This window comes from Corapipo altera, unplaced genomic scaffold, assembly GCF_003945725.1.
Source record: "Corapipo altera isolate COAL_440 unplaced genomic scaffold, ASM394572v1 78, whole genome shotgun sequence".
NCBI classification, from domain to species: domain Eukaryota; kingdom Metazoa; phylum Chordata; class Aves; order Passeriformes; family Pipridae; genus Corapipo; species Corapipo altera.
In genome coordinates, this window is record NW_020884904.1 from 4443591 (window position 1) to 4464991 (window position 21401).

Genomic DNA, 21401 nt, shown 5'->3' on the forward strand with positions numbered 1-21401 from the left:
ACATTACTAAACCAACCTTCTAGAACACACAGCCTTTGACTTAAATGGCAAATATACATTTTCCTAGGTATACCAGAGTATTTTAAGAGCCATGATCACACATTCACACAGTTCAGCCTAGTCATTATTGTAAACACCTAAGCTATTACAGACTCCCACTTTCTTAGCAAAATAGTCCTAGCCAAATATTCAGTATAGATGAGATAATATACAGCTTATAATTTACAGACAAAACAGTAACTGGCATAATTTGTTTATTGTACTGTGAGCATCAGTATATATTAGAGACAAAGAAAACATGACTTCCAGGACAAAGAAAAAAAAACCTGGAGATTTAAAGTTTTGCTCAATATCAATCATGGAGAACCTATAAATTATCTGCTGGAATGCTTTTAGCTCAAAAGCTTGGCTTCTACAATTACAGAACACTGAAGAATACAAGATGTTCTGGATTCCAAAAGCCACATACCTAAGGTTAAATTGTAAAAGACCTGAAAAGGCGTTAGGTAAAATTTATAAACTTGTTTTCTTCTGAGACAGATTGATCTTATCTCCAAGACTCAGGGCCATTCCCTGTAAGGAAAAGAAAGAAGACAATCATGGCACAGATACTTCACTTCCAAATGACTTTATCTTATCTATATTAAAATGGAAGTTGCATATATAGAAATCTGTGAAGTCATGGAAATTTCTAGCTGTTCACTTATTTGTACACATCATACTGCACATTTCCTTAACACCAGGTAAAGGTTAGATCTACATGTATTATTGAAACAATGAAACCTAAATGAGTTGGCAAATGTTACATGTGTTATCAGAAGAATTAAAAATTTAAGCCTTTTGACCTCCCACCAGTTGAAAGTAGACTGCCAGGGGAGAAATTACAATTGCCAGTCCAGTTCCTGAAATTCAGCTGTTGAAAGTCTCAGAGCTGGTACTAGCACTCAATGCACTAAAGCTATGAGAAATAATTTAATCACAGAACCACATTAATATTGCATAGAAACTGAAGAAATCTCATAAGAAACTGCATGAATAAATCCACATATTCAATAGCAGAATGATTTCCAGGTGAAACCATGCTGGTAATATGTAACTAAATGCAGTCTCATGCAAAAATGGCACTGTAAGCGTATCAGAAACATGAATTTAAACCAGTTCAAAATCTTTACAGTGACATCACACAAGGTAAATGATTTCTCTAAATGTGAAAACTCACTGGTAATCTTTTATTGTACCCTGTTTAAAATACTTCTATTTTACACTAGTTTTTTACTGTACGTATTCCAAATCCCATACTTTATCTTTAGTAAGGAGACAGAAGTTCTAAAATCCAAAGCAGACTCATAGATATACCTACAGAAAACACTTCTACTAAAAGACTCCAGATTTTGTTTTGCTGTTTTTTTAAAAAAACTCCAGTGAACAGCAATTATATGCATAAAATGTCCTTGTTGTGTGACACTAAAATGTGCAATTTAGCAGGAAAAAGGTCATGGAACCCTGAGGCATATTTGCTCTTTATTTAAAACCAAATAAAATATAACATCCTATTCGCAGTGTTATAGATAAAATAAGGAAATCTTGGCCCAAAGGCCTATTTTATGGTAACACACTAGGAGAAAAGATCTACAACATGGTTTTGGGGTATGATCACACCCAATCACAAAGATTTTCTTTCCTCACAAAATCCGTAAAAGAGAGTTTTAAAACTAAGTATAAAGTTCCTATATTCACCTTTCCCCCCCAAAAAAAATCCCATTTATCTAGCACTAGAAACAAAGGTACAACAATCTGCAGGTTTTTTAGAGTGCTTGGTACATTTTCACAGAAGTGGCAAGGAGCCAATCTAAGCCACGTTACCTGACTCTTTGCCCGGATTCGTATGTGACCGGTGACAGGCGCCTCTGGCCCGAGATGAATCGGCTTCTCAATGCTAACGTTCGCCAGGGCATCTTCTCCAAAGATGGAACGGGCGTAAAGGTTGGCTGCCATAAAGCCACAATAACCAGAAAGTGCCTGTGGAAAGCACATTTGAACTCTTCAGAAAGCCCCAAATCCTTTAAACGCGTTTTGGTTCGCCCCAGGTTAGCTAGGCTAACACATCGGTATGGAACGTTTAAATTCCTTTTTTCTTCGTAAAATGTGGGAATCGTGCGCTGGGAAAGAGTGGTGGCCTTTTTCTAGAATTAATATTGGAAAACATGCAACCTACAGTATTCCTCAAAACAAGGTAAGATGGCATTTTATGGTCGGATTTAACCAACAGCAAAGTGGTAAAGAAGCTAAATAGTAACAACAGATCTTGTCTGGCTGCTATACATGTATTAGCTAACAGCTATTATACGTTATACCTTAATAACAAATATTGTATATATTTATTTTGCTTTACAACAAAAAGGCTAAACTTGCAAAAGAAAGGTAAATTTTGGCAGAGAAGAAAGAAACTTGGAGCTACTGAAAAAAAACCTTTATAAAAACAGATGGTGCCATTAAGTCTATACTACAGCTTGGCTACCATGAATTAAAAGGGATGTTCTGACTTTCTAACTGGGGAAGAAACAGCTAAAGTGATTAAGCAACACAGAATTCTGGTAACTTAATTTGCTTTTAGTAATTTCAGACCACTCATTTAAAAACTTTGAAGTATATGTTTCATTTCATTTTGTAAGTAAGAATTTCTAATAATATTAATAACAAATGCTGAACAAATTAAATGGTAAAGCACACAAACTAAAAAGGGTGTCTAAAAGTCTCCAAGAAATAGCTCACCTTCTCTGGAGTCAGGCATTTCATATTGGTTGACTTCAGTATGTGCTGTAAGTACTCATTTAGATCAACAATATTTGTATTCACTGTTACCTTCAAGAAGAAAAAAAAAAGGCAATTACTTTAATTAGCACCTCAGGCATTTCTGAAACCATCTCTCCTTTGGGGCTCTATAAAGGAGACTACCACTGCATTTCCCCTTGAGGAATTGCACACTCAGTAAGCTGGCTGCACCCCCCATTATGTGGTGGTATCATAAGAAGTCTTCCCCTCCTGCCATCGAGTTGTTAGAGATGGAGAATTACATGGTATCACCATGGTTTCCAAAATGTATTGGGTGAATATGATATTGTGCCAAACATGTAGACTCTCCAGAGCAAAGAGTGGACTTCTTGTCTGAATACAGTGTGCATATTGCCAAAACACAAAAAAAGAGGTATCTAGTCCAAAGATTGCTTTTAACTAATGATAAAAACTACTTTTATCTTTCCCTCCTAGCAACAAAGCTGCCTTGGCTTCCTCATATTGATTATTGTTGATCTGGTCTGGTATAATCTTCTTTTTAACAAAACTTTATAAATTTCTAAGGCTTCACATACCATGTCTGAAAATTTATTGTGCACGAGTTTCCCCTGAGACATTTAAATCTAGTCTGAAGCAAACACACGTAAAAATATGCACCAAAGAAGGTACAGTTCATGTAAAATATCTTCCATTCTGTTTTAATGTTTCTACTCTATTCTTAAATTATATTGCTCTGTTGTATGAGATTATGTCCCTCAAACCCTTTTTTAACAGGTCTGTTTGGGCACCTTCAGTTAATATAAAGTGTACTCACCACCTTGTTTGTCTTGCACAGCATCCATAACTCTACGCTACAGCTGTACTGCAAAGTGACAGAGTGAAAGGAAGATGCCCCTATCCATGGCAGGGGAGCTGCACTAAATGACCTTTAAAAGGTCCCCTGTGACCCAAAACACAATGCAATTCAGAACTGGAGAGGCTGAGCAGTATGAGTCATTCTGCAGCCTCAGCATAAACTTATACTTGCAGCCATCTCACCTTTGAGCCAAAATACACAGTTGTCACCAATCAGTTTGGACACCTTCCATACAGGAGATAAAGCTCAATGCAAATACCACTTTTGCAAGAAAAAATACCTAGTTATTGCATTGCTAAGCTTGTGAAACTGATAAGATAACAGTAAGAGAAAGAGCTACTTGAGGCAAAGATCCAATGTGGATGTTGAATAAGGTTTATATGACAATACATAATAATAATGCTGATTTAATGAGTTGGTGTAGAACAAGAAACAGAATTATACCACATCAACAAACAAACCCCAAATAACATACAAAAAATAAAACTAACTTTGTTTTCCCACTCAAACTCTGCCCACATCTGTCTGAACTCTGCATCCGTGCAAGAAGCAGGCTGGATGTAATCCATGATGTCAATGTGGATATCACTGAGAACCACACAGTTTCTGTCGCTGGCTGCTCCAGAGACATCATACACTGCAATATAAAACACAAACCACCTTAATGTTTAAAAAAGTGAATTTGCACTTAATAAGGTTACCACCTGCCAGTTAACAGCACTCAACCCTTGCTCAGTCTCATGGTTGACCTCTGTCCTCTTCAAGAGCTTTACCCAGTTGCCACAGAACTCTGAGTTAAGTTTTTTGGTCTTTCAGGTAGGGCTGCCCAGCTTGTTCCAAACTCAGAGGCTTGGGGTAAAGTATCACGCCGACAATCATTCTAAAGGCAGCATGTTCTACCATGATTTTAAGTAAAAGCAACATGGATTTTTTTTTTTTAAATCACCACAAAATATTCATGCATGGTAGACCATTTCATTTCTTTTCCCAGTATATAAAGCTTTAATTATTTTTGGGCTCATTAAGTAGTTAAGAAATGTTTCATATTAATGTTAATTTTGCATACTGAACTTTTACTTACCAACATTACCAAAAATTATTCCATTTTCTGTTGAAGCGACTTTGACATTAGCTTTAATGTTGGCAAAATCATGTGGAGCCAGTGTCAGAGGAGATGGTTTTTCCACAAGTTTCAAGTCACCTGTGTAAAGAAATTGGGAGATGGGCATCAGGGAACATTAGCAGTACACAACGAGCTTAGATTTTGGAAAAACATTTTATTTTCCTGTCAATCAATTTTTCTATCTACAGAGCTGCACTAACCACCACCATAAAGATATTAGTTGATTTGGAATTGATGTGGGGTTTTTTACAGTTTGCTAACTGTAAGACAAAGTAATTTACATTGCATACAAAATTTTGGTTAAAATATTACTGTGTTCACCCAAACCCCACTGAAAACAAATGCAAATACCGGCTTAAGTGGGCTTTGGATTAAGTATAGTATTATTTTTTTTAACAAGGAAATGGTTAATTCTACCTTGTGTTTTAATCACTGGTAACATCATAAGACCTAATCCTATAGTCAAGTGCCTCAAAACCAAAGTTCAACGTCCAGTATTACATGCACTAACCTATTTATAAACAGGTCAAAGTATCACCTTGACTCTGAATATAAGTGCTCCAAGGAAGCACTAAGGGTTGCATTTTTACTAATCCTTTAGCAAGCAATTGTGAAAGACTCCTTAGTTCCACTAAACTGCCACTTGAGAAAGCAGCATGAACAGCACGAGCTCTACACACAGGAGTGATGCATCAAGTCAGCTCCTGCACCACATCTGAAGACATCACCTGGGAAATGAATTCCACTTAACTGAGCTGACAAATAGAAAAATATCAAGTAATATGTTCATTTTATTCAATTCCATCATTAGTCTGACAAAATGATTTAGAAGTTCAGGAGAAAGGTTATGCCTCTCCAGTCACATTTACAATAATTAAAAGTATGCAACGTGTTCTCCTGGTGTATTGTAAATATATTTCAACTCCTGACTGCCAAAGCAGAGGACAACTAATAAGAAAAGGGTCACTGTTCTTAGATTATCTGCTCCAGTCACTCCTCTAAAAGAAGTTAGTGAAGCTTCAGTATTGTTAAAGCAAGACTCTGGTACAGCTGCTGGTGCAGGGAATGGTTTCAGCAGAGTAAATGCACGGAATGGTTTCAGCTGAGTAAATGCACGGAATGGTTTCAGCTGAGTAAATGCAGTATTGAATGCAGTGTTACCTGAGTCTGAGTGTAAAAATCCCCTAGGGTAGGTGGCTTTCTCTGCCTGACATGTGCCCCATACAACTTGAGATTTTGTCCTTTTTCTGAAATTTATTTTTGATGTCTATAAGAACAGCACAATGGGGAATAAGTATATCAAAAAACCTGTCCATATTTCAGGGAAAAAGGAGAAGGGAAAATGTAATGCTATTTCCTTAGTGAAAAAGCCATGAAAAGATACAAAATCTGACTGCAGTTTGTATCATCAGATGGTACTGTCAGTGCCAGTACATAAAAATCTTCCACCAAATATATAAAAAAATACATTTGAAAGGCATTCAAAAACATCCTTCCAAAATGGAAACTGGTATAAATTTGTAAGCATTTCGAAGTGCCTCAGAAACTCCTCACAACTGGGGGCCAGCACCCAGCACCTCACGGTTGCTTTGTTTCCACCAGTTCTCCTTACCCAGTGTGGCCAGCTCCAGGGTGCAGTTCTGCAGAGTGTCACTGGTCTGGTTGACAACAAGCACATCCAGCACAATGTCATACTGGTTGACGTGGACATACGCTTCTGCATACACGGGGTCCGAGAAACCTGTCAGCTGAGTAACCTGTGACAGAGGGTAGGGGGTTCAATGTCATGGAACAGTTTTAAACATAGAATCATGCCAAACAATCACCAAAAAATAAGAACAAAGTACAGTTAAATCCATTATTCTTTAATATGAGCCTTCTAAACAAGCAGGTATGCAGAGGGCTTTTAATTTTACAGAATGTACTCAGTAATAAGAAAAACAGGAAAGCAAAAGAAAAAGGGGAAAAACACCTCAAAAAAATCACCACAAATTTTACCTAGAAAGCAGTATTTAAAGAAGTTGTGATGTTTAGGAAATCTAGAGTTCCTGCATAAGTCTTCCAAAACAAACAGATTTCATTAATTTACAGCTAAATACACGGTGATTGTCCATATTTTTAATAAAAATTAATACTAACTGCATCCTTCCTTCACATATCCTTTTGTATACAGATTACAACTGTAAAACCTTTCTAGATGAAATATATTCTGAATTGCTAGGTTGCTAAAATATGAACTATAAGGTCATTTATTCTTAAGAAGATCAGCAGCACAAAGAAACGCTGACTTAAAATTAAAAGGTAGCTTTGAATTTAAAAACAATTCAACCAGTCTTTAAAAGCTTGGGTTTTTTAACTGATGAACGAATGAAGAGATTTCTTCTCTTTGGACCTTCTGTGCAGGTCCTAGTAATCAGGAGCAAAAAAAAGTATAAAGATAAGGATGCATTGCACTTGGCAATAGGATATAGCAGCCAAAGAAAGAAAGGAGTTCTTAATCTCTACTGATGTCCTTACTCTCTTCCCTGGGAACCTTACTGGGCTCTTCAAACCAGCAAACTATTTCTTCTCCATATTCTACCAGCTCAGCACTCCAAGTTTCCTCCTTATTTCTCCCCTCCCCATGTGAAGAAGGTAACAGCTACAAGCACAAGGGTTTTACTCTGTGTCTTAATCCCAACCAGGAAAAACCTGTGTCTTTTCAATCAGCCAGTGCTGTCTGTTCTTTAGTTCAAACCTAAGATTCCCAAAGCTGATCCTGTGCATAAGCAGCAAAACGTGTATATAATTAAACCACTAATTTCCCATTACCTTATTAAGTTTGGAAGCAAGAGGATCAGCAGCCTCTTTCCTCTGTGTGTTTCCCATTGCTGCAAGAAGGCTGAGCTGAAACTGGTCTTCTTTTGAGCTCATTTCATTTTTAGCAGTGAGCTGCATGAAGGAAATGGGATCGTCTGGTTGAACCGTCACATTCCTCTTCTCCGATTCTTTCTGCAGGAAGAGAATAATTCAAGAATTCACACTGAATTCCACCCCTTAGCACAGAAACACAGCTGAATAATGGCTGACTTACACAGAGTCAAACGGTGACATTTCTTGGACCAGTTTGGATGTGAATATCCATCAAAAACTACAAGTGTTTCTGGTTACACACTTGTAATAGCTCACCTTCTGGGAAAGTTTCTCCTCTTCTAGCTTGGCTGACAGCATATGAGAGAGGGACTGCCTGCATTCTTTGTTGAAAATGTCATTCATGAGAGGAGAACATTCTGACAAAACTTTCAGACACAAGGAAATACGATCCACATCATCATCTGTAATTGGCTTCTTGGGAAGAGAAGACTTTCCCAAATGGAGAATAGTGGCCATCAGCAGCATAGCTTCAGCATTAAAGGACTGAGAAGGAAGACAAAGTAAAGAGAATGGAAGAAGGTTACTGCATTTTCCATAGCTTTACAGAAATGTTTATTTCTGACTTATTTACAAAAAGGTGCACATTAATCAAATCATAAAAACTCTGAGCAGAATTACTTATTTTTTAGATAACTACTTTTAGATAACTACTTGTTATCTAGAAACCAAGCAGCATGACTTAGAGACTATCTAGATAGAGTGACTGGAGAACAGTATGTCTTGTTTGTGACCTAAATTACCATTATTATCCAATCACATAACTGGTACTTCACTTTGGACTTAACCCATTTTGCATCTGTTAAAATCAAAAGAGGCAACAACCAGCTCTTCCTTGCACGTACAGTGAAAACACAAGAGATGACTTACATTTTGTTTCTTCTTTTCCTGAACTAGTGACACATATCGTAAAGCGATCTTGGTTAAAGTTGTAGCAAGGGAAGCTGCAACAAAGAAATCACCATCGAGCAGGAATCCTCGTAATGGAGGTCTGCAAAGACAAACCATCATCAGAAAACTAGTTTTGGATGACACCCTTCAGCCTGCTTTTCTTGATACCTTAACATTTACACTGTACAAGCAAAAGAAGCTTGAAACATCCCAGATGGTTGGGTTTTTTCCCCTCTCAAAGTATTTTTTTCCAGATACATTCACAAGTCACATAGTCATTTCCACACTGACGAAGGACTGAGAGGTGTAATGTATAATAATTTTATTGTAGCACTGAGATGATAATGACCAGTCAAGATGAAGTAGCCCATCTGCAGTAACTAAGGAAATATAACGATTGTTCTCCCTACCAACAAAATAAACTATAGCAAGTATTAAGTACTGCAAGATGATATCAAGGGAAGAAAATGTTTTAATCTAAAGGCAACATCTCTGTATCCAACTAAAATAATGAGAGAACTTTACACATAAAAAAACAAATAGAATTTAGGATATCATAATTAATAAAGTCTTTTTTGATACAGTAAGCTTTGACTACAAATCCTAAGCTATCGGGCAACACCCTATCAGCTACCATCTACCTGGGATAATACCTTAAAACAGGAAATTCCCTGAACTACTGAACTCTGTCTGAGAGAAAATACCACTCAAATAGAAAAAAACCCCACAAAACCAACCAAGTCAGTCCTGGCCTAGTATGAAGTTTTAAATACCTGTCTTCTTCCTTTTTGGCAGGTCGTGAACTACTGAGAGCACTCTGTGTTGCATAAGTGCCCATCTCTGTAACCAACTTTTGGGCTGGACCCACAGACACCTCTTCTTCAGGTTTTAGCTCCCCAGCTTCTTTCTTGATTTCAGATTCTACTATTGGGATCTAGAAATGAGCAGGAAATAACTGTTACAATTAAAATAAAAGATGTATTTTTGTTCTGCAGAAGGTTTTAATAAAGATTATCTGCATTACTGAAGTTCTTATAAGCAAAAAGTCAGCTAAAATGCAACAGTTTTGTGAGAATTTGAGGAGATAAGCAGATGTTGAAATACATACAGAAGCTTCCTACTCATGCAATAAAGCTCAAATTGCACAGATTGTCTTAAATCCCTCTCAGAACAACCCACTTAAAGCACTCTTTCTTTGCCACTGAATATAATTAAATTATACCTTAAAGCAGCCTTGATTTTCTGAAATAAGGAATTTCTCATCTCCCCTCTTAAAAGATATCCCTTATTCTCAGCTCAAGTATGAGACTTGAAAGAAAACTGATCATGAACGCAAAACCCTAACTTCTTTTTACTTAAGATTTCCTGTGCAGTGCCATTAACACACCTCAAGTCCTCAAAACACTGTTAAAAATATCTTTGTCCTAGAAAACCCACTGCATAATGTCAAGAAAAACCACAAAGAGCTAGTAAACACAAAACAAACCAAAGCACACACACACCTCTCCAAGTGATCTGCGCACTTCTGTCATCACACTTTGTATGTCTTCCTTTGTGCTGCAATATTCTCCAAGGATCCATAACGCTCCTCGATAAATCCTAAGACAAGAACAGCAACTTAAGTCATGTTTTCATCATAAATTCAAACTAGCATCAAGAGAAGTGATTTATGTTCGGTGGTAAAGGTCACTCTTCACAAATCCAAAAGGACACAAGGACAAAAAGCAGGTTTGATCAAAACCAATTACCCTTTCAGCTTCAGTAAGCTCATGAACAGGTACATCAAAATAGATATTTTCTCTGGCACAAATTTATTTCCATCTGTGTTAATCCTGACATACACAGAATTAAATTTCATTGTGATCATGGTGAAATAACTCTACTGTATGTGAATAAAGTCAGCTGTAAATTCTCCACTTAACTAAGACAAACTAATTTCTCCATTTTAGAGGAGAAAATGAAAAACAACAAGATGAATGAAGATTAGGAAAAGAATACCAAAGCTTCAGAGATTTTCCTTTTCCCACTTAATGAGATGATGGTGGAGATAGGATTCAGAGTTTTCTGTGTATTACAAGAATGACAGAGTGCTGTCTTCATACAGAGAAGTTCTCATATGACTTAAGCATTACAGATCCACCAGAAAAGAGAGTTTTCAGAGCCCTGAAAGGTGCTAAAGAAGCTTTGGAGGTTGCAAAGCCTGGTCTATGTTAGATTGGGTTTTCTAATAAATCTAGCCTAAGTGTTTCCAGTTGCCTACAAGAGCGAATGCCTTACTAACTCTGTTTTAACAAATATATCACTTTATGGTTGGCCTTCATCAACAACACTATCTCCTAGCAAGTGTAAATACAATTACCAGTTGCATATAGAAATGAAATTTGATTATATTTTCTTCATTCAATGCAAAAAGCATCTGATTTCTTTTGTACAAGTAGGCTGTACTTAGAAATCATCTACTCCCAAAATATCTCAGCTTCAGTTATTCTTTGTGTGGGGTTTGCAAGAATTTTGGTACATATTTAAAGGCAATGAGAGTGAGCCACAAGGTGCTCCAATGTTGGTTTGATACTGTATTTTGGACTCACTTGACAGATTTAATTGAGTGAAAGACTTCAAGCATCTTCTCAACAATAAGAGGTCTGAGGTTATCAAATCTCTGGATTGCTTCCCGCACAAACTCCAAGACATCAGCAGCTGCTGCTTCATTATTATCACTGAGGAACTCCATCAGCTAGCACAGAAGAGTGAACATGAGCACAAACAGCAGCACAGATAAGTTTGTACAATAATATTTTCCTTCTACGTTCAGAAAAATAAAATTGCATATGTATCTTCCATTAAACAAAATTGAAGTCAAACAATCTTAAATACATTCCAAACAATTACTAATTATCATAATCCCAAATTGGTTTTCTAATGATACAAATTATTGCATTTTAAGTAAAGGTCCTCTTCAGCTCAGGTTCTGCAAAAGCATTTAAAAGTAAAGTCTCAGAAGACAAATGTTAACAGCATCAAAAGTCCTGTATTTCTTTAGGGATTAAAAATAATATTGCTTCCTGTGACGCCACTGTGAGGAACACTTCAGCTATTCTCTAGGTTTTGGGTATAGCTAGAACCTATTTAATGACAATATAATTAAACATTTGCATACCACTGGGATAACATTTGCAGCCATGTCTGGAAACCGAACGCTGCAGGAATGCAGTGTCCGAACAAGCAGCTGTCTGTATTTGTCTGTATCTTCGTGCTCCGTGACATTATTAGTTTTAATCACTTCCTTCTTCAGAACAATCACAAGCTGCAGAAAAGATCAAATAAAACTCAAAAAAGTGACATACTTTTCAAAAGAAAAAAAAAAAAGTGCAATGAATCAAAAATACATATATTTTACCTCCTCCACATTTCTCGAAGACACAAGATCCAGAGCCAGTTGGAGGGTTTTTTTGCGTACTTCTAGATCTGGGGTACTCAGCACTCTGAGGATGTCCATAACTAGATCCTGAAACAATAACAAAATTGTAAGTAATTTGCTGGTTTAACTTACTTCCTTTTCATGCAATTCTAATTTTCAGTCCTCAATGATTTTCAAAGCCTTTCAGGATACATAATATGTAATCTGCTGACAAGCAAGCAACATATTTCAGGCATTAGGACCTTCACAGTGTTCATTTAATACATTCTACATTTTCATAGAAGTCTACCATGCAAGCTACATCATTAAACCTTAAGATCAGGACAGCATTTGCTATTGATAATTCTTATACAGACAATAAAAGCAGGAAATCATAAACATACAAGTCCATCCAATATGTTTTTACCAAGAACATTCCAACAGAAAATGTAAACTTCAGAAGTACCATTTCTCCATACATCAAAAAACCTGAAAGCTTTGTTATTGAAGGCTTTTCTTTCCTAAAGCTTGCAGGAAAAGAGACAGCTCACATACCTGTAACACTCGTTCATGGGAGGGATGCTCCTTTAATTCAATCAACCGATCCAAGACAATCAGTTTCACATTATTATCACTTTCTTTAATAATCAAATCTATGTAGCACTGGGCAGCTGCCTAAAATTAAAAGGATCAAAATAATTTTTTAATTAATGAAGAGGAGAAACCAGAGAAATTCTGGAAAATAGTCCTTTTATATTACTTTTAAAGCAGCTACTCTGATTTGGCACAGAAATGAACCTGAGAACAGACTTGAAAATTTTCTGGTCCATTATAAATGGATTTCACTACATTACAAAAATCACACTGGAAGGTTCACAACTGCATCAGCTTACAACACACAGACTTCATTTCAAATTCAAAGAAAGACATAACAAGATAGATTACCTGACATACTTTGGGTCAGCAGTGAAGTACACAACAGGGCATGAAAACCAACTTAAAACAGTTGGCAGTTAACCTATCTAGATATTGTTTTAATGACTACTCAACAAAAATGATATACCAAAGCAAGAATGTTGGAATTCACACTCCCCCTGACCTTTTGAAACTACTATTTACAATGCTTTTACTCTGAATCTAGACTTGCATATTTTATTTTTGAAATTTCCATACAAGTTCAAAACTTCTGAGCGCTCTTAAATAATCAGCTGTACAAATACGAATCTAGGAACCCCAGGTCAATTAGAAATCAACACCAATCTTCACTGATTTGTGCTTCCCCCTTGGTCTGAAAACGGGAATAAAGACTAAAGAAAGTAATTAAATCTCTAAAAATCTTCAGCTTCAGTCTGCTTTGCTAACTATGCCAAGAGGATTGCAGGTTGGTACCAACCCTTGCACAAGTCTGCACAGTATTCATGCTTGTCCCCTAACAAAGTGACATGAAGTCCCCTAGCTCTAGGTCTGCAAAGCAGCCTCAGTCTTTTGCTGTGACCAATTCTAAGAGATATTTTAAGAGAGACTTTCACGTGTGAAGTGTTACAAAAGCCTTTGCTTTTTCAAGCTACATGCAGCACACAGCACCCACTTCAGTGCACTTAAAGCTAGTGAACATCTGAAAACATCACTTCCATACCTTGATTGCTGTTGGTGCACTGGAGAGTGTAACAAGAGTACCTGCAGCTTCATACTTCACTGCAGGGCTCGATGACTGCAGCAAGTTGTAGATGCAGCGAATAAACCGAGCTCTCTCCGATGGATTCGCGTGACAGACCTCAACAAGAAGAAGGATGCACAGTTGGTACATAAAGAAAAAAGGAAACTGCAATCCTACAGTTTACCTGCTCCATTATCTTACAACAAGGAGAGAATTGAGCAAAAGGTGACAACCTTTTCTGGGGCATTCACAGCTGTAAAATCTAATTACAAAAGCTATTCAAAAGCTGTTCTTGACAACTCAGTGCAATGCCACCAGGTCTTAAAAATCTCAGGTCAAAAGGAAGGGCACAGCCTCTACCAGCTTCTGTAAGAGATGCCCTGTTCATGCCCATGAAACCAGACTGATAATACACAGTCCCCATCACAGCAAATCAGGTGAGACATATTGCTCTACCCTGTGCATACTTGAGCCTTTATCATTTCAAGAGACAAATCTTATTCAGCTGTATTAAACAATGACATATTCCTGACATGGACTAGAAGCTAGCTATAAAACCTTTTCCAGTAGCATTCTTATCCACTCTAAAAAGCAGTTTGATATAATCTAACGTGCCACAACGTTTCCATTTTACCTTGTAAATTAGTTCAACAATAACCAACTGCAGTATGTCACCAAATGTCTGGACTTGGTCAATACAGGTACTCAAATAATCCAAAGCTCGATCCTACAGAAATAAAAGATAAATTATTTTAAATTAGACTGAGTTTGCTCACTCAGTTGAATTTTAAATCAAAACACATTCTAAAATCAAACTACAAAACAGCATTTATGTGACACTTCAACTTGAAATTAAAACAATTTAGGAAAATACTGTAAACTCGAAGAGCAAATTAATCTGTTCTGTCTGTACATTGCAAAAGAGAGACAAAACTAATGGTAATCAGGCACAAGAGGCAATTGCCTGTAGAGCAAATAATCCAAAACACTAAACAGAAACTGCCATTTCCTTCTCATGCTGCTACAAAAGCTATAAAACAGTAGATAAGAGAGCACTTCTCAGCCTGGTTATGCTCCCTTGCCAAAACTAATTACAGATTTCAGCACCAGCATATGCCTTCACCAAACACAGTAATTCTCCTTGAAAATGAAGACAGCACTGAAGACCTACTTTAACTTTTTCAGTACCAAGTATCCCACAAAAGCATTAACATTGTCAAACGTGGGTTTTTTTATGAATAGAAATAGGTCATACTACCAACGAACTCCTGGCTAGTTACCCAGCAGATTTTCAAGTTATTAGACCAAATGAGTCTGAGGGCAAGTATCCTTACCTGATCTGCATGAATCAGCATCATAAATGCATTTCTTTTGCAGCTTGCATCTTTCTCATTCACCAAGAAATCATGGATCAATTCAGGAGCATCAGGTATAAGATGTTCAAAGTTTCTTAAAAAAAAAAAAAATCCTAATTAAAAGAGCTACTGGTAAGGAGTAGAACCCAAAGCTTAAGTGCATACCCTGAAGACAAACATTTACAAAAACTCAAGAGTAAAAGACTGATACAGAGCTTTTGTGCAGCTATTTAAACAGCAAAGAGACTCAAGGAGCTTTAAAAAATTGTTTGTTGTCATGACAGCTAAGACATTACCTCATCAATGATTACAACATTGATAGCAACACTCAGCCACAGGGTTCAGGTAAAAACTGCAATAATGTTTAGTATGTAACTGCAGCACATCAAAAACGTCCTGCTCAAATAAATTTATATAGGCATATTCCTACAAGGATTCTGCCCTATTCATGGTTGTGGACAACGGTTACAAATAATAACATTCAGATCATCAAGAAAGGTATTTGCCCATGCAAATTAACCTGCAATATAAGGACCTCTATCATACTTGAGAAAGCAGCAGCAGTACCTTTTGCTTCTCCAGAGAAGTCCATTAGATAGAGGAGGAAAAAGCAAACAAACCAAAAAAAGCCCAAAGACCACAGCAGTGACTGATAAATGTTTGAGATCTCAAAACCCATGCAGATCACTATAGCTGGCCTTGCTCTTCCGCAGCCACAGTTTCCAACTGTTTCTGGCCTTTACCTGTAGATGGTGTAAATGGCCAGGACTGCGTTCCTGCGCACGTAGCTGTGCCGATGCTCCAGGCAGGCGCGGATGGCCGGCATCAGAGGCTCCAGCAGCTCCGCCTCCTTCAGCTTGCAGAGAAAGCGGAGAGTGGAGCCTCGGATAAACTCATTTGGGTGCTGAAGATCCTAAAACCAACAGGAAACATATCTGAAATGCCAGACTCTCCAGAGGAATGCACTTGCTAGCTTGCTAGCCTTCTCCCACGCAGCCTTCCCAAGGTACAAGTTCCCAACAGTGTCACCACAGTGACACCTCAGTCTTCTCACTAAATAAGTTCTTAAAACACTGCTGCCCCAGTGTTTTAAATATGTACCAATATTTAAAAACAGGTGTTTCTGTGCAGTAACACTTACAAAGCCTGTAGTATGTTTTTCTGCATTGTATGTGTTTTCCCCAGTTACCATGGGTGTGAAAGCTCAGCCTGTGGGCATTCCCACACACTGGATACTAACCTTTAGTGTGTATTAGCTCATCTGCTTCCAACCCATTCCCAAAGTTGAAGGCCTTTACTATCTTTATGAAGGAGTGTCCCAAATATACCACACTGAAGTTATGCCAAAAATAGTGTCCTTCGTGAGCCATGGCTTGTCCCAAGATACCACCAAGACAGTAATTATGTTACCCTCACCTCTGACATTCACTGACAGAGGAACTACATTTTTGTTAAGTTATAACAGTAAAAGAACACAAAATTTCCTTGTCAGTAGCCATGTTGCTTATCTACAGTTATTCAGCCCTGAAGCACCGAGACATCACTTCCAGGAAGGAAATGCTGAGTATAAACCACTTTTATATTGATAAAATAACACAAAGTGATCCACTTGCTGTAAAGATCCAGACAAGTAATGAAATAAACAATGGGCTACCTTTCTGTATGCATCACACACGAGGATCATTTCCTGCAAGAGCCTGCCATCTGGAGTGGTCTTTGGCACGATCTCCCAAAAGACAAGCAGCAGTTTTTTGATGGTATGATCTTGGAGAGGCAGCACAAATCGTATGATGGTCATCAGAAGCCCAGGCAGTTTTTCACCATTCAGAATCATAATGATTACTTTCTTCAAGGCCTCAGTCTTCAACTTGACATCTCCTTTTTCTAGAAGAGGAGGAAATGAAGTCAGGAAGGCTGACATGTCACAGTTAGTTTAACAAGAACACCAATCTTCAGTGGCAGAAGACACAAACCCCTCTGAAGGAGTGCAGCAGAGCATACTAATAAAATTCATGCCCTCTTATTATAGGATAAAGAGGAAGCAAGAGACATTTAAAAATAAGCATGGAGTTCAGACTTAATTCTAGCATCAATATATTGGAATTGAAGGAGTACAAACTCCAAGGTTGCTTTAATACTTAAATTTAAACAGCCTTTTGTACCAGGACACTACAATGTGCTATGTTGTCATACATATATATACTAGACAGTGTCACTGCTGTTTCTGCCAGAGCATTCTGCAGTGCACTGAACAAGTGACAACACAACCTGTTGCTTATTACAGTGCTTAAATCTGCCCTTGCCCAAACTGGTATTACTTAAAACTTCAAAAAAAAAAATAATTTCAAATTTTGCACAGACGAGAGGACACACACAACAAAACTAAAATACGTAAGATAATATCGTGAAGTTTCTCAAACCACAGCAAACAGAGGAATGTACACCTTTCAAAAAGCAACAGAAAATAAACATCAAATTGACTTGTTTGAGTTTATAAAATGTAAACAATATTCTCGGAAAGGCACAATGAGAGAATATCACAATTCGGGTGAGATGGAGTATCCTTCAATCATTGTCCATACTTGCCTAGGTCATTTTTTAAGCTGATTTCAGACGGTGGTTCTGAATCCATGGGAACGTTGATTAACGTGTAACACACATTCTCTGCAGCAGTCATGGTTCTTGGTCACAGGAGTTTTCTCAAGGGAAGAATTATTTTGACACAAATATCAGACAACCTAAAAGCAAGCAAACAAAGCCATCCCAGAGTTAACAGATTTTATTAACAAACATGAAAACATTATCACACCTGACAGTGGTGTGAAGGAACTGTTGGGTTTCTTGAGAAGCCACACTCAAAAGCCCTCTCACTTTTCTGTTACACTAAAATATTCCTGTTAGCACCACAAAGATGAAGAGCATGAGATTTTCCAAAGACAATAAAAAAAAGTAAAAGAAAGAAATCTTCCCAATACTTCAGGCTACTTCCCAATACAGTCAGGGCTAACAGAAGTGAACAGGCACCTGACTGCAGCCCAATGGATGCAGCAGCTTCTCCCTCATATACTCGCTCCCTGATCCTGGCTACATATCCCCACTACCTTCACTGCAGTCCTGTGCTCCTCTAGGTGAACTGACACAAGCTAAAAGATTTTAAAACATTAAAAAAAACAAAAAAGATACAGTCATAGAGTTCTCTTGACTTGATTAGCAAGTTGAATCAGCCTATGGAGGAAGCTCTGAAGATGAGTACAAGATCCAACAGAGTAGAAACCAAGGATGAGCAAAAAGAAAGCATGGTGGAGAGGGAAGCAGGAATTGCATTTTGCCTGCCAAGGATCATCAGAGCATCTCAACTCTACTGTCTCTGCTAGACACTAATGAGGAAAGTAAGTATTTTTATGGTGAAGAAGTACGAGAAGGTTACAGATCTGTCAGAGCTGATGTGTGGCTGACAGTTCAGGTAATAAAATTACCAATTAAGCTTATCCTCAGCCTCATGTTTGTTTTTTCCATATATAATAGGTACCTAGGATCAAATCAACCTTTTTCTTCTATCAATCCTCATTCTCATGTTTGTTTATTCCTTATATAATAGACATCTAGGATCAAATCAACCTAAAAAACGCTCAAGTTTCAGCTTGCTTGTTTAATGCTATGATACCACACTGACAGGCACAGCAGAGAAAACTGTTACTTTTTATTACATAAGCAATTTTGTACTTTCTACGGAAATTGTGTCAAAACAAATAAGCTTTTATTAATTTTCTGGAAGTCTCCGACTGAGTTTAACAAATGATTAAAACAAGGAAGATGCCTTTTTACTCTAAATTATGATACCACACATTAGCCAAATAATGTGTAAAGGCATATCTGTTTTATACAATTTTTATTACTAATAACAGTGCCAATGGAACTGAACAAAATGATCCCCACCAAAGGTTGTGATTTACATAAGGATGGAAACACCCAACTCTCCAACTCAAGGCTGTGCTTTCCCTGCAGATTGCTCTTCCTCGAGGTTCCATGACAGCAGGGCCAAACCTCCATGACATAAAGCTTTCAATAACAGGCCAGTTTAAGAAGCTGTTGTCTGGGGACACCAGCTCACACCCCACATCACCTCTTTTATCTGTGCAGACAACTTCTGAGGTGCGAACCCTGCAAACTCTCCACTCCTATGTTACTACTGAAGCAGGAACAAACAAAACCCAGCAGATCAACAAACACCCATTCCTAGTATGGCTAAAAGTACCTCCCTACAAACAGCTCTGAGGAGAGAAGGAAGTTGGGACATGGAGTTGCAGTGTTTGAATGAGCACTTGAGGCAGTACACAAGCTGGTGCCAGGTCCAAAGTCTCTTTTCTCATCAAATGGGCACCTAGGGAACCTCAAACTGAACAGTGACCAGGAAATTGTGGTAACTTGGGCTGCTGCTTCTTTCTACACAACAAAACAACAAACTAAAACAGTAGCACAGCAACTACCCCAGAAAACAATTGTAATACCAATTTTTAAAAGAAACCCGCCTCTTTCTGTTATTGATTCTTTATTTTAAGGATTAGATCCTTCAAGGCTATTGTTTAAAAATATCTACATAAACAACTCATTCAAGAAAAAACTAGATGTGGCACTTAGTGCCATGGTGTAGTTGGCAAGGTGGTGATCAGTCAAAGGTTTGACTCGATCTTGAAGGTCTTTTCCAACCTTATTGATTCTGTGACTACTGCTCATTTGTAGAAATACGACTGGTTTTTTTGCCTCAGCAGCTGCTTTTTTTGCTTACTTTTCCATGCTGTTAGCCAGAACTCCTGCCTCAAAGCCCTGCAGCACCTTCACTTACAAGAACGACTCATACAAACCACAGAGCACGGCCTTGCGAAAGCAGACCAGGCATCTTTACTCACACCAAGACCTCAACTGCAGAAATTTCAAAAATCGCAGTCAAACATGTCTCTGAAGCATGATAAGTGAGTGTACTTTAGGCTCTGAGAAGCAGCAGTGAAAACAACTCTGCTAAAATGCAGAGCTGGGAGACGTGGCAGAGAGAACCAGCACCCAGTTGTCCTCCTTGACCTGAAATCAGCTTAGAGAGAGGCCCCACGGACACAGACGGAGCTGCTGCTCTACTGCTCCAGCAACAAAATTTCTGACCACCTGTAGTGAGTCACAGAATGGTTTGGTTTGGGGGGGTACCTTAAACATCAACTCGTTCCAACCCCCCTGCCACAAGCAGGGACACCTCCCACTAGACCAGGTTGCTCAGAGCCCCATTCAACCTGGCCATGAACACTTCCAGGGATGGGGCATCCACAGCTTCCCTGGGCAAGGAGAGGAAATCGAAATCTACAGCGGAAATCGAAAGTTACACTTTATCAAGAGAAGGAAATAGCCACGCCTGCTCGCCACCTACATCCCTGGGGAGCCTCAGGAACGGGGGCACCCCGTGAAACAAATCCCTGCGGACGCATCGCTTTACTGATGCCCATCTGTAATGCACAGCGCAAAAAAAAACGTTTACTAAAAAATCCCGACAGATCCACAGCCGCCCTGGGGATATTTCTCCCTCCATGTCCCAGGTACCCACTCTCAGCTCAAACCCGGGGGGGGTTTTACCTCTGAGGCAAAACTCCCTTCGATGCCACCGCCCGCCCTTCCCCCGAGCAAAGCGCGAGCCCCCCGCGCCACGGACCCCCTCCCACCCGCCCCGCGGCCCTGCCGGCGGGTCCCTGAGGCCTCGGGGCCTGCGGGGAGCGCCGCGCCCGCGGCGCCCGGCGCTCCCTCGGTCCCCGGGCGGCCCTTGCGGCGGGTCCTGCGGCCCGTACCGAGCGCGGCGCCGGGCGGTGCCGGAGCGGAGCTGAGCCCGGCGCGGCCGCTCCGCCGATGGTGACGTGGAGCCGCGCCCGCCCCGCCACATCGAGCCTACGGCGGCCGCGCAGGGACACGCCCCGCGCCCACGCGCAAAAGGGGCGGTGCCGCCCCGCCCGCGCGAGGAGGGGCTTCCCCCGTGACGTCACGGCCGCGGGATTTCCCCCCCCCGCGCGGCGCGAGGGTCTGCAGCTGAAGTAGAGGTTAAAAACCCCGCGAGGATAAACAAATAAGGGGGAAATAGTTATATAAATAAGGGGAAAGCGATTAAATAATAAGGGGGGGGGGGAATAGTAAGGGGAAAAAATAAATAAGGTGGAAACTAACTAAGTGATTAGGACAATAAATAATTGCGGGAAACAATTGGGGAAAATAAATAATTGGGGAATATATAGGGGAAATAAATAACGGGGGAAATACAGAATTGGGGAAAATATATAGGGGAAATAATTGGGAAAACAAATAATCGAGGAAAATAGATAATTGGGGAAAATAAGTAATCGGGGAATATAAAGAATTGGGGAAATATAGAGGGGAAATAAATAATTGGG

At 39.0% G+C, this 21401-nt stretch overlaps 1 protein-coding gene across 1 annotated transcript; it reads right to left on the reverse strand.

The window, feature by feature from the left end:
• Positions 1-237: 237 nt before the first annotated feature.
• COPB1 (coatomer protein complex subunit beta 1) lies at positions 238-20911 on the reverse strand. The gene is made up of 22 exons (XM_027651264.1): positions 20808-20911; positions 17569-17720; positions 16637-16866; positions 15726-15895; positions 14962-15076; positions 14262-14354; positions 13607-13744; positions 12526-12645; positions 11971-12078; positions 11731-11877; positions 11162-11307; positions 10076-10172; positions 9347-9507; positions 8553-8673; positions 7941-8168; positions 7584-7763; positions 6385-6529; positions 4731-4850; positions 4141-4286; positions 2773-2862; positions 1864-2019; positions 238-573 (listed from the first exon to the last, which is right to left on the reverse strand). The coding sequence occupies exons 2-22, from the start codon at positions 17657-17659 to the stop codon at positions 514-516; spliced, it is 2862 nt and encodes a 953-aa protein (XP_027507065.1). The 5' UTR covers positions 17660-17720; positions 20808-20911; the 3' UTR covers positions 238-513.
• Between the last annotated feature and the right edge of the window lie 490 nt (positions 20912-21401).